The sequence below is a fragment of the Pogona vitticeps genome, chromosome 2 (assembly GCF_051106095.1).
Source record: "Pogona vitticeps strain Pit_001003342236 chromosome 2, PviZW2.1, whole genome shotgun sequence".
NCBI classification, from domain to species: domain Eukaryota; kingdom Metazoa; phylum Chordata; class Lepidosauria; order Squamata; family Agamidae; genus Pogona; species Pogona vitticeps.
Window position 1 is genome coordinate 105,016,441 of NC_135784.1, and position 12,768 is coordinate 105,029,208.

Here is a 12,768-nt window from a genome sequence, read left to right on the forward strand (position 1 = left end):
AAGAGAGCATTTAAGAACTGACTAAGCAATAGGAGCAGCCAAAAAACCCAATTTCCCTCCCCTTTTTTTCCAAGTTGAAATTTGTTAGGAGGTATATTTAAAAAGAAGAAAAGATAGATCTTTAAAAGGTTGCAGAAAGATTTTTGTGCCTTTTATGTTGAAGGGACCTGCAAGTCTTGAAAGATTGCAAATACGTTTCTTCCTTATAGCTGGCATTATCAAAACATGGATTTTGGAATTTATCTTATAGCCAACATGCCTATTTCTGTACTGTATTTTATACAACTGTTATAAGGTCTCTTGTGTGCAGATAAACAGAGAGAAAAGAATATTGAAAATCAGCAATGTAAATTCCTCAGGTGTGAATTTTTGTGTAAACTCAGCACTGAGTCTATAATGTAGGCAAGAGAGGCACCTCACTGTGTCAGTGTGGCAAAAAAGTGTCACCCTACTCTGACCATGTCAGCCAGATCTAAAATGGACCTATTAAACTTATTAAATCCGTAAGACAAGGCACATGCACACCTAATTTTCAACACATTTGCACAATTTTATATCTGCTATACAACTCATAACTGCAAAGAAAAAGAAAGAAAAAAGAAGCACAAACATGTATATTAAGGAAAGATATACACAAAAGTATTGAAGAAAATTACATAAAGAACAGATGGGGAGAACATACGCATATGAGGAAAGTATCCATAGAATTTCATTTCATTTCATCTTTACCTTGTCTTTCTCCAAAGAAATGGTACTCAGAAAGGCTAGTAATCAAAGAAAGCAAATACAATTAAAATACAGAACAGATTGAAAACACAACTACCGTGTTTCCCTGAAAATAAGACAGGGTCTTATATTAATTTTTGCTCCAAAAAAATGCACTAGGGCTTATTTCCAGGGGATGTTTTATTTTACAGTCATGCCATCTTCTGGTTGCTGCACAATGGTGGAGGTGCAGGGTTTCACTTAACTATGGCTTATTTTGCAGTAGGGCTTATATTACGAGCATCCTGAAAAATCATACTAGGTCTTATTTTCAGGTTAGGTCTTATTTTTGGGGAAACGGTAAAACACATCAAGTAAGAGAAAGAACAATACCTACCTAGTTAAATTCCACAGCAGTTTCAGTGCCAAAGACATGTCTTACATTCCTTACGTCAGGGGAAAAATTCACATAGAATGGATATTCTTTCTGCAAAATTAATTGTTTTGTATTTTGGATAAATTTTAGCCCTGTTTACAAACTGTCACAAACTCAAGCCCAACCAAAGTTGTAAATTAGGAATTCAGCAAAACTGAATTTATAAATTAACCAAAGCTAATTTTTTGAAAAAGCTGATCTGTGAGCCCTATTTCTGTTCATGCATATCCGTGATTATGCAGCGGTCAGCTTGTAAAGCCATCTTCAAAGCTTTTTAGTCTATATACTAACTAAATTTTAGTTTGGTTCATTTTCTGCAAGATTACTGAATAACTATATGGTACTATAGTTAAATTGTTATATTTCATTTCATAGGTAGTTCCCATGTTATTTCCACCACAGAAACAAATGCTGGAGAATATTTTTTTTTTCCAAACTTGACTCAGTAAAGAGCAACTTAATGGCAACTTAAAGCTCTTTATTTTCCCAACTCTGTTCTTATGTCCCCAAAATAAGGAGGGGGGGGCAGCCTTTCATTTAAAGCAAAAAAGTGCAGTTTGAAGCTATAGTTTTCAAGCCAAGGGAATTTAGACCACAGATCATCTTCACTCAAACATGAGCACATTGGTGCACCATTCAGTTATCATACACAAACATGAGGAGGCTCTACTCTTTGTTTTCCTAAAGAGAGAGAAAGAGAGAAGTAGAAAATGGATATTTAAACCAATTGAACACAATGAGGTTCAGGTCACCCTAATACAGGTAAGCTGGAAGAGATTGCTAAACACAATGTAATTATGAATGGAAGTGCATTGCAAATCCGCTGCTTGTGGACATCAACTCTATGAAAGCATCTATTTCATTTCGGCTTTTCTGTACCACTAATGAAGCAGCATACAGGGAACGAAGGCACGCCTGAAAAGTAAGGCTCAATAATTGTCCATCAATGTGTTCATGACTTGAGCGAGGTTGGAAGTGTGATCTGTGGTCCAGGGGGTGGATGGGTATAGTTTCAGCCATAACTTTGATTTATTTTTTATTTTTTTTAATCCATACCTAATATGGTTTTGAGACAACCCTATAATGAGCTGACCAATAATCTAGAAAATGACTTATGGAACCACTAGTGGATTGTGGGTGGGTAGCTGCATGCACTCAAGATTTCTCATCACTGCTAAGGAGCACCGAATAACGCAGATCACTAGTTCACCTCTGTCCGGTCTGCAGGACTTACAGCAGCTCTCCAGGCTTTCAGGCTTTTCGAGACCTACAAGGACTGGCCCTGGCCACTGCTGTTCTGAGCCATGGTCCTTCCATGGAGATAGGGTCCTATGCTCTAAGAATCGTGTCCTCATCTAATCCTGTGAGTTATAATCCTCTAGGAAGTGTTGTCTACATGCATTTTATCCTTCCTGCTTGATTCTGGGAGCCATTTTCTTTTACCACTCTGCCTCCCTGTCACATTTGGCACAGAACCACTGTCTCTCAGAAGGAACAGTGGGAACGGATGACCTTGTTAGGAACAGAGGGCAAAGCGAACTCACCAAAATGTTACTGTTGCCTTGTCCTTCATGTAAAAAGGCAGTTCTGTATATTTAACAGGGATTGAAGGTGGAGAGCGAAGTGCATTATTATAATACTATCCTTAGAACTGCAGAGTTGGAAGGGACCCTATGGGATCTTGAGCCCAGCCCCTGTCAAGGAAGGCACCGTGGAGGGAACTGGGACTCCCAGTCTGTAGGCTCTGCTGCCAGAGACCTAAACCACTGAGCTCTCGATTTATTTAATTTCGTTTTTAAACATCCTAAAATTAGAATCCACTGGGTATGAATGTAGCAATATGTTTATTTATATGAATATTTGCATAATCCAGTTTACTCTGGACACATACAAAATAGCAATGCATGTTTCATAATGCTAAATTTAAATGACACACCTCACTAGCTGCAGAGCAAACAACAACAGCAAGTGTGTTTTTAACTTATGATATAAATTGATTTGCTTTAATGTTTTAAATATGTTTCCATTTTATTTGCATTTAATTACTTTTTAACTGCCTTGGGCACAATTTTGAGTGGAATGATGGAGTGTGAAGCAAACAAGTAGCTGTCAAATTCAGTTTCAGTCCAGGGAGATAAAATAAAGTCACCATAATGCTGTTGAAAGCCATAACAGGGGGCAAAACACATTAAGCACACAGGGATACTGTGGCTGAAATAAACCATGCAAAGGAAAAATCCCATAACTATTCCATGCTATGTTACTTTAAGAGGTTAATTTGGCATACATACTTGTTAAAACTGTTGTCGCCTAGGTTCTTATTCCTGTCCACATCCGGCTGCAACTAGTGAAATCCTGCCTATGCAGAGGACAGGGTGTGTGATGCAATATTACTGAGAGCACCTTATCAGTGTTTCTTTCGTCTACAAAACTCCCAAGAAATGATGAAGACAGAACACTGTTTACCTGTGGAGAAACTTACTTATGGCAGGCATGAAAACATTCAGTTTTCTGTCCATGGGACAAGGATGATCTTAGCATGCTTGGGCATGCTTTCACAGATTTCGGATGTGATCTGAGTAACTTGTTTTCTTCTGTACCTGTCCGAATGATAGACACGACTATCCTCCCCCATGGTTCTATTTGTTATGTGCTGTTGAGCCATTGTTGGTTTACGGCAAGCCTATGAATTAGTAAACCCCACTCTAAATAGTGACAGCCCCCCCCCCCAAAAGTCCTGTAATTAAAACCTTTGCTTAGTTCTTGCAAACTGAAAGCCAGGGCTTCTTTTATCAAGTCAATCCATTTCATGTTTTTCCTAATGAATCTTGTCTTCTTATTTTTTGTCCAAAATATGATGCCTTCAGGTTAGTCCATTTATTGCTTCTAGAGAGAATTCAGGTTTGGTTTGATGTATGTGTGTATTCTGTACCGTTAAGTGTAAACTGACTGATAGCAACCTTAAAAGGGCTTTCAAAGTAAGTGAGATATTTAAGAATATCTACCAGTTCCACTGGTAGTTCCAAAACTTAGTTCCAAAAACTAAGATCATGGCCACTGGTCCCATGGCAAATAGAAGGGGAAGATCTGGAGGCAGTGACAGATTTTACTTTCTTGGGCTCCATGATCACTGCAGATGGTGACAGCAGCCATGAAATTAAAAGATGCCTGCTTCTTGGGAGGAAAGCAATGACAAACCTAGACAGCATCTTAAAAAGCAGACACATCACAAGTAGTGATGTATGGAAGTGAGAGCTAGACCATAAAGAAGTCTGACCACCGAAGAATTGATGCTTTTGAATTGTGGTGCTGGAGGCGACTCTTGAGAGTTTCCTGGAGTGCAAGGAGAACAAACCTATTCATTCTAAAGGAAACAAGCCTGAGTGCTCAATGAAAGGACAGATCCTGAAGCTGAGGCTCCAGTATTTTGGCCAATGAGAAGAGAAGACTCCCTGGAAAATACCCTGATGTTGGGAAAGTGTGAAGGCAAGAGGAGAAGGGAATGACAGAGGGCGAGATGGATGGACAGTGTCACTGAAGCTACCAACATGAATTTGACCAAACTCTGGGAGGTAGTGGAAGACAGGAGGGCCTGGCGTGCTCTGGTCCATGGGGTCACAAAGAGTCGGACACGACTTAATGACTAAACAACAACCAATCCATTCTTCCAGAAAGTTTCCACCACAAAGTGGGGATTTGATTCCTGTTCGCCACAATCAATTCATGACACCCTGCTGGAAACAGAACTTAGAACCCATTAATTTGTCTTTCTGAAAATCCATGGTATTCGTAAAGCTCTCTCTTCCAACAAATTTAAAATAAATTACATTTATTTGCTAGCTTTCTTAATTGCCCACCTTTATTGCAGGAATACTATGATATGGATGATCCTCCCCTTTGTCTCCAGTGACACATTCTTACACTTGGGGACCTTTTCTAATTCAGTCATAGCAGCCCTTCCTAGCCTCAGCTTCCTTTTGATTTCTTTACACAAATCTCCATTTGAGTTGATTATTGAATCCAAGTGGTTCTATGCTTCCACCATAACAGGTAAATGCATAAAAAACAACCAGTTGGTTATATTTCTTCATTAACAAAAACAATTCAAAACTCTACATTTAAATTCTAAGGTTAACGGGGGGTGGGTGGGAAGCAAGGGGAACAGTAGCCCTTAGAGAGAAAATAAAGTTTTGTGCTGAGGGAAAATAGCAGAGAGGTAGACTAATCCTCTGGCAAGCTGTAGGAAGGGCTGTCCGTGCCCAGGTTTTTTGAGCCAGTAAGTTCTTCTCCTTTCTGGACTTATTTCCCGTTTCTTTAACACAGAATGATTAGCTGTAGCAATCGTTTTATTCTTCATTATGGAATAAGGTATTCGAGCTTTCTGCCTTTTATGTTTGTTTGTCTTTTATTATTATGATTATTATTTCTTGGTCTTTAGGGATTCACTTCAGTACTTCTTCGTTATTCCCTGTCTTGATCCAGGATATTCTCGGCATCCTGCTGCAACGCCACACGTTCGACGGGGCCCTCTTCCTTGCCCCCGCCTGCGTTGCAGTTCCCGGCTCGCTGCGGAACAGGAGAACCGAGGAGACGACACCGCATGGGGCAAGGCACAAGGGCACAGGCCGCGCGGAATCACAGAATTCTTCGGAGTAAGGCTTATCCGGCAGCCCGCCGGCCCTTCCCGTTTGGCACGCCAGGTCCCACCACCCTGGGTTAACCGAAGAGCGGAGTGGGCTCCGCGTCCGGTCCGGCGGGGCTTTGCCAGGGCGAGGCGGGAGCCGCGGCTCCCGCCGAAAACCGCAGCGTGTCAGTGTAGGAACGTTTCATTTCTCCTTGAGAAGGAGGGGGGGCGCTTCTTGTCTCGGTCTTCCACCCTCGTGGGAGGAACGGGAGATATGCGCGCCTTCTGGATGGAACCACTCCGGGAACCGAGTCGGGGGCGGGGGCGGGGGGGGGAGAGAGAGAGCGAGAGCCGCCGCGCCACTCTCGGAAGGGACCCTTCCTATTCTGGGGAAGCGGCGGGGTTAAAAGCCGCAGGTGTGTTGGCGGCGCGTCCTCTTCGACTACAAATCCCAAGCACCTCGGCTGTGGGTGGCCTCCCCTTCTCACTCCACCCCGGCGCGCTCGCCGCCCGCGGGGAGAAAGCCGGAGACTCTCCGTCCTCATTTGCCCAAGAGGTGGCGGACGCAGCAGCAGCAGCAGCAGCAGCAGCAGGTGGCGGCGGCGGTGGTGGTTCCCGCCCAGCCGAGGGGGCGCCCGCCCTCCCGCCTGCCCGCCCGTCGGTCGTCTGCGCTCCGCGGCCCCACCGCTCGGCTGAGGGGAGGGCATGGCAGAGCCCGCGCCGCTGAGCCAGGCTGCCGTGCTGGGCTTCCTGCGGGAGCGCGGCGGCCAGGTGCCCAACTCGGTGCTGCTGAGCCGCTTCAAGCCGCTGCTGGACATGCCCGCCGGCGGGGAGCCCGAGGAGCGCGCCGCCCTCCGCGAGCGCTTCAAGCGCTTCGTCAACGACGTGGCCGTGGTGAAGGAGCTGGACGGGGTCAAGTGCGTGGTGCTGAAGAAGAAGTACCACCGGCGGAGCCTGGCCGGCTCCCGGGAGGAGCCCAGCGCCAGGCCCGCCGGCGGGAGCCCCGGCCGCCTTCAGGAGGAAGAGGAGAAGGCGGAGGAAGAGGGAGAGGAGGAAAAAGAAGAGGGAGAGGAGGGAGAGGAAGGCGAGGGCTCCTTGACCCCAGCTAGCCAGGGCGGGCCACGGACGTCTCCTCTCCCCTTTGACCAGGGAGACCCTGAGGAGAACCAGGCCCTCCCCGTGGCTCAGTTGAAGAGCTTCTTCCAAAAGAAAGAGGGGGAGGTGCCCCGACCTCCCAGTGGCAGAGACAGGCTGGGCCCCAAAGCTGCTCCTCTGAAACCCTGCATGCTGCCTGTGCGCTGTGTGCCAGCCTCCGGCAACCTCAGGGAGCCCGAGGGGCTGACCCCTGAGCAGGAGCAGCCCGAAGCCAAAGACTGGCTCCAGGTAGGTTCCTCGGCTGTCACCCCATCGGCGTCCCCTTGCACAAGGAGGCGGCACTTTGACGAGATGGGGTCCGGCTCCCCATACCTGAAGAGGGTGCCAAAGTCACAAAAGGTGGGTGAGGAAGCTGACGGGGCAGTAACGGTCCCACTGGAAGCTGCGGAACACGAGTGGCTAGTGAAAGCCACAGCTGGCCAGTGGTCCCAGCAGCTGCATGGCCTGTTGCTAAGTGACAAGAACCTAGCCAGCAAAAGAGATTTCATGACGGGATTCACTGTTCTGCACTGGGCAGCTAAGAGTGGAAATTGTGACATGTTGCGTAAAGTGATTGAGGTGGTTGAGAAAGGTGGTGCTTATGTCAATGTGAACGCCAAGTCTCATGGGGGTTATACACCACTCCATATTGCTGCCATACATGGGCAGGAAGAGGTCATTGCCCAGTTGGTCCGGGACTACAATGCTAAGGTTAACTTGAGAGACTACAGTGGCAAAAAACCATTTCAGTACTTAAAAGAAGGGTCTTCTTTTGCCGTAAGGCATCTCTTGCGGGACCCGGATCTTCATACGATGACCGGACACAACGCCTCCATCAAGAAGAACGCAAAAGTGGCTGCTTCTATCTTGAGCTCCACCAGCACTGTCCTGGGGCTTTTGTCCGATGACATGACGTTCTACGAGCTGACCAAAGGTTTAAAGAAACCTGCTTCCCTGAACAGGTTTCTCAACGCAGCCACAGCCCCAAGGAGGAAGCTGAGGTCCAGAGGTACTTTCTCTTCCTATTCTTCTTTGTCTGAAGCCTTGGAGGAGGAACAGGAAGAAACCACGACAAAACGTAGACCAGTTTCAGAGTTGTTTTTCGGTCACTAGTCTCACTGATGTCAAATAATGATATGGAATTGGATGCATGTTGACCATTCTTTTCACATAAGTACTTTTGTTTTTGTTTTGTTTTTTTAATATGTTTCTGTTTCCTTTTTGCTGAATTATACCTAATCATTATAGCTGTTTACAGCAACCTGAAGAAGTACAGCACTAACCTCACATGAGTAGACTTTTCACTGAGAAAAGTTATCCTTACAAAATTAATGGTAAATATTATAACGTGTTTTGTTCTACTGGCTTGTTTTAGTGAATAACAGTTGATGTATGATCTTCCAGAGTGTTTTGTTTAAGTTGTAAACTGAATTAATTGCAAAGTTCATTTCAAATCAAATATACATGTATGGCTGCACATCTGTGCACTCTTACTTGTGATTATGTCCTACTGAAGCTAGTGAACTTACTTCTGTGTAAGCAGGAATAGGGTTGGATTGCATAGCTTTCAAACTATGGGATAGGAATGAAAGCATCCCTTTCTGCTTGATGGTGTGGCATCTGTAGTGATAATATGAAATGGAAAAAAACCACGTTTAATTTGCTGCATGCATTTCTACAGCAGATTATTGTGTTAATTAAAATAAGGGCTCCCTTTGCTAACGATGTGCCATTTTCCATCTTGAAGATATCCAATCCTTTCTGTGAACAGCTTGTAGAAGATACAGTTTTAATGAGGTCCACTTTTGCATTCAGTGTAGTATTCATGTGGTTAGAAAGCAAGGAAGGGTTACTGCGCTATAGAAATCTATATTCTGTTTTGTTTTTGTAAGAAGGGCTGCTAGAGGTAAAATAAATGGCCCTTTTAAAGTTTTAGATATGTTTGAAAAGTGAAGTGAAATAGGTTTTAGTGACATGCTGGTAGAAGGTCTTTTACTATATATGATCGTGCTTAAATGTTTCTTGCTTGGCAAGCCTTTATTTGGTGCAGAACACAGAACATACAATGAAATTAGAGAACTATCTCTAGGCAACTTTTGAGAAAGAAGAAAATCCTAACATATCTACCTCAATACTATCCTTATATGACCAGCTCAATTATGTCCTTATTTTGAAAACCTGCAAAATACTTGTTGCAGACTTAGGAATAGAGTGCAGTACTGAACACAACAACTACTTCACAACATGTAATATCCCTGAACTTCGTAGTTTTTAAAATAATAATAACAGGTGGAGTGACCTTTTTCATGCACATATTTTGTAGGAAGACTAATGGAAATATAATTCACACAACTGTTTATATATTGTTCATGACATAAACTGAAAATTTTACATGTATATACAGTGAGGCTTCTGTAGAATAAGGCTGAATACATTCTATCAGCCATCAAAAGGAGCATGGAAGAATTGTGCATCTCAGTAATACAGAAATGCAAATATCTTATTAACAACGAGGGCCTACAAATAATTATAATATATAATTGTGTGCCATCAAGTTGATTTTGACTTTTAGTGACCCTTTCCTGGGTAGAAACTATGCCTTCTGCTGGGGGCATCCTCGAAATGTGCAGCTTGCGTACAGCCTCACAAGCTGGTTTTACTCACAGAAGTCACATTGGGGAACCGAACTCTCAAATACTGCAGCCAGATACCTAAACTATAGAGTTATCTAGCTAGTGGGCCTACATGTACCTATTAAGAAGTGAGTTTCATACAGTTCAGTTAGATTTTATCCCATGGTAGTGTGTAAGAGGATTGCATTCTTAAAATTAATGAGCTGTTAAATTTGTTTTTAAAGCCAACAGGCAGTTTTTTTAAAAAAAAAAACATCATGGCTTATTGTGAGAATTAATTTTTATTATTATGTCCATCTACACTTGACAATGCTTTGCTTGCATTAAAAGCCTTTTGTAAATATGGCTAAGTCCTGGTCCTAGTTTTTGAATAGATAAATGTTTGGTACAAATGGATTTTATATAATTGACTATTTGATGAAGTAACGTGAAGACTTCTAACCAGCATTTCTTGTGTTTACTGGAACTACATTCCACCGAATTCAGTGAGATCTACTCCCAAGTAAGTGTATATAGAACTGGAGCCTAAGCTGCTTTCTCATGGAACATTAAAATAGTATCTGTGCTTCCCTTATTCTGTTTGCACTGTATGTAAATGTCCCTAATATGGAATATAACATGTTGTGTTTATGTTGGATTTTTAAGAGAAAGTCATTTTAAATCTGAAATAATTCACTAAAGAATTAATGTACCACAACTTGAAGTGCAAGTGTCTTCAGATAGGATTGCCACATTTTTATATAGACCTTCTGTGTACTTAATATTAAGTTCTATACTGAGCAGAAAGCTTACATGGAGCTTTAGCTAACACTGCTGTAGGAAAAAATGTGTTGAATGTCCAGCTACCCTAGACCTTTCAAGAAGAAATAAAGCACATAGATAGGTCTTACTTGCCAGACTGAAAAGTAGAAACTGTGATTTATTAGAAAAATAATACAATTACATTACATTACATTTTACAAACCATCTTTGTGCCACAACAAAAAGAACAACTGAGCTAGCAAATCCAGTTTTAAAATGTTATTTTTAACACCCAGTTAGATGCTTTATATTTCAAGATCGACATTTTATTGATCTAGTCTTGAAATTTATTTGAAGATCAATGGCTCTCTGAAGGATTTGATATTACCTTTGCGTTCAGTACTTCTGCTGCTACTCTTACTTCATCTTCTTTTTGGCTAAGTCTGTTCATGTGTGAATAATAGTCTTTACTAAAGCATTCCACAAATTATTGTATTAAATCCACTCTAACAATAGGAGAAGGATAATTATTTCCTGTTCCCATTTTCTGCTAATAAGTGGCCACAATTCAGCAAAGAGCTAGATGCAAAGTAAACTTGACAGTGCCAGATCTGTGTCTTTAAAACCAGATCTGCTCCATTCTGAAACAGGTGGGGAGTAGAGGGTCCAGTTTTAAATCAAGGGACACAAAAAGGGCAGGAAGTGCAGAACCCTCCTCCTCATCTGCCATATATTTCGTGAAGCATTTCACCTTCTTCCCAACTTTGTGTATTAAAGCTTAGACAAAGGAAAAAAAGGATTGGTGGAAGACCAAACAGTACTTGGCCGTGTGCCCCCTTTGCCATTACAATTAGAAGCAATGGCCTCTTTTTATTGGAATTGGGCAGAGCATAGAGCAATTTAAACAAGGAGAATAGATGCATAGTCTTAATTTTATGTTGGCCAGTGGCCAGTAAGTCTTCTGGCCATTCCCTTTATGAACCGAGTCAGCTGCATCGTTACAAATTCCTAGGCCTCAGAATTCCTGTAGCTTATTTAGATTGATCAGATAAGAGAGTATCCAGTATAACTGGCCAGGTAGTAGAAATCACTATAATAACTTGGGCACAATATGTATCACTAGGATTTAAGAAATGAGAACTCTTGTTTCAAATGGGAAATCTCAACTTTGCATTACTATTATTTCATTTTCATTGTGAAATACCTCTTTGCGGGCCTCATTCTGACTGATAATAATCTCACTTAATAAATGAAACTGCCTGTTATCTCCCCTGTCTGTAAGACCAACCAAGGTTTGAAATCATTGAATCTCTAGGGTTGAAAGGGCTTTCACATGCTTTATTTAAAGTTGTTGGACTGAAGGTAGGGGGCAGTGGGAGTTGATCATTCAACACAGGATGGCTCCAGATGGATCCCTCCATTGATGGAAATGGACTATTCCTGTCATTCTCTTCTGAACAGATAACTTCATGAAAGAGACAGGATGAAAGAAGTGGTTTAAAAAGGGCACAAATGAAAGACAATGGGTAAAATCTTGTTGTTTAGCATAGCAAGTTGCACTAGAGTAAGCCTATTGAATCAGTGGGGATTTGGTGTGTCAACTCCTTCGTAAGTTCCATTGATTCAAATGGGCTTACTCTAATTGTGACTTCCTTCAGCATAGTAAATTCCAACTAGAATAGTCAATAGAACATAAGGAAGAGTTGAGTCATCACATCTCCACTGATTCAATGGGCCTACTTGAATGGAACTTACTACAGTAAGCCACAGGATTTCAGCCAATGATCTCTAGACCCTGATAAAGTTCTGTGAATGAGGCACGGTAGCAGATGCACAATAAAATCCTCATCTGGAAGTGCCCTTAGTCCTTGGCCCTATGGACTGTTGGTATGGCAACCCCCTTGCATTACAAAGAAAAATTCTTATGATTTAAACTTTCCAGCTTTGTTAATCTAATCATAATATAAAACACAGAGAGTTTAAACATCTTCACCTTTTTCCTATTTTACTTTGAGTTACCACTTTAGCAAGCTTGCTTCAAAGCCAATTTCTTCAAATCCATATTTTACTGGAAAATGATATTAATAGATGATACCAGCGCTGCAGTTAATAAATAATACAGCTCTCATTATAGTAGAAGTAATTTCATTGCAGAAGCGGTTTATGAATAAAGACAACCTTTTATTTTACATTTCTCTTTTATGTGATTTGGTTTGGACTGTAAAGGGAACATTGGTATGCATCCCTCATCACGCTTCCTTCTGAAAAAAAGAAAATACACCATCAAATTAATATGGCATACATATTGATATATATCAAGTCTGCCATGCCAAGCTGGATAAAACCACACTCATAAGACGTTGCTGGATATTAGAAACGAGGCTGTCTGCTACCTACCTTTTTATGTTGCTTAACTTGATCAGAGTCAGTGCTGATTTTGAAATTATTAAGAACTTCCTTTTCTTCTTTTTTTTGGGGGGGGGTCAAAGATGTGT

General features: G+C 42.1%; 1 protein-coding gene across 1 annotated transcript; it reads left to right on the forward strand.

Moving 5' to 3' along the window:
• The first annotated feature begins 6,358 nt into the window (after positions 1-6,358).
• Positions 6,359-12,462, forward strand: SOWAHA (sosondowah ankyrin repeat domain family member A). The gene has a single exon (XM_072990199.2). It carries the CDS (start codon positions 6,471-6,473, stop codon positions 8,010-8,012), a length of 1,542 nt encoding a protein of 513 aa, XP_072846300.2. The 5' UTR covers positions 6,359-6,470; the 3' UTR covers positions 8,013-12,462.
• The last annotated feature ends 306 nt before the right edge of the window (positions 12,463-12,768 follow it).

Excerpts from the sequence above, each read along its gene's own strand:
- SOWAHA (XM_072990199.2), top strand. The coding sequence starts at position 6,471 with ATGGCAGAGCCCGCGCCGCTGAGCCAGGCTGCCGTGCTGGGCTTCCTG.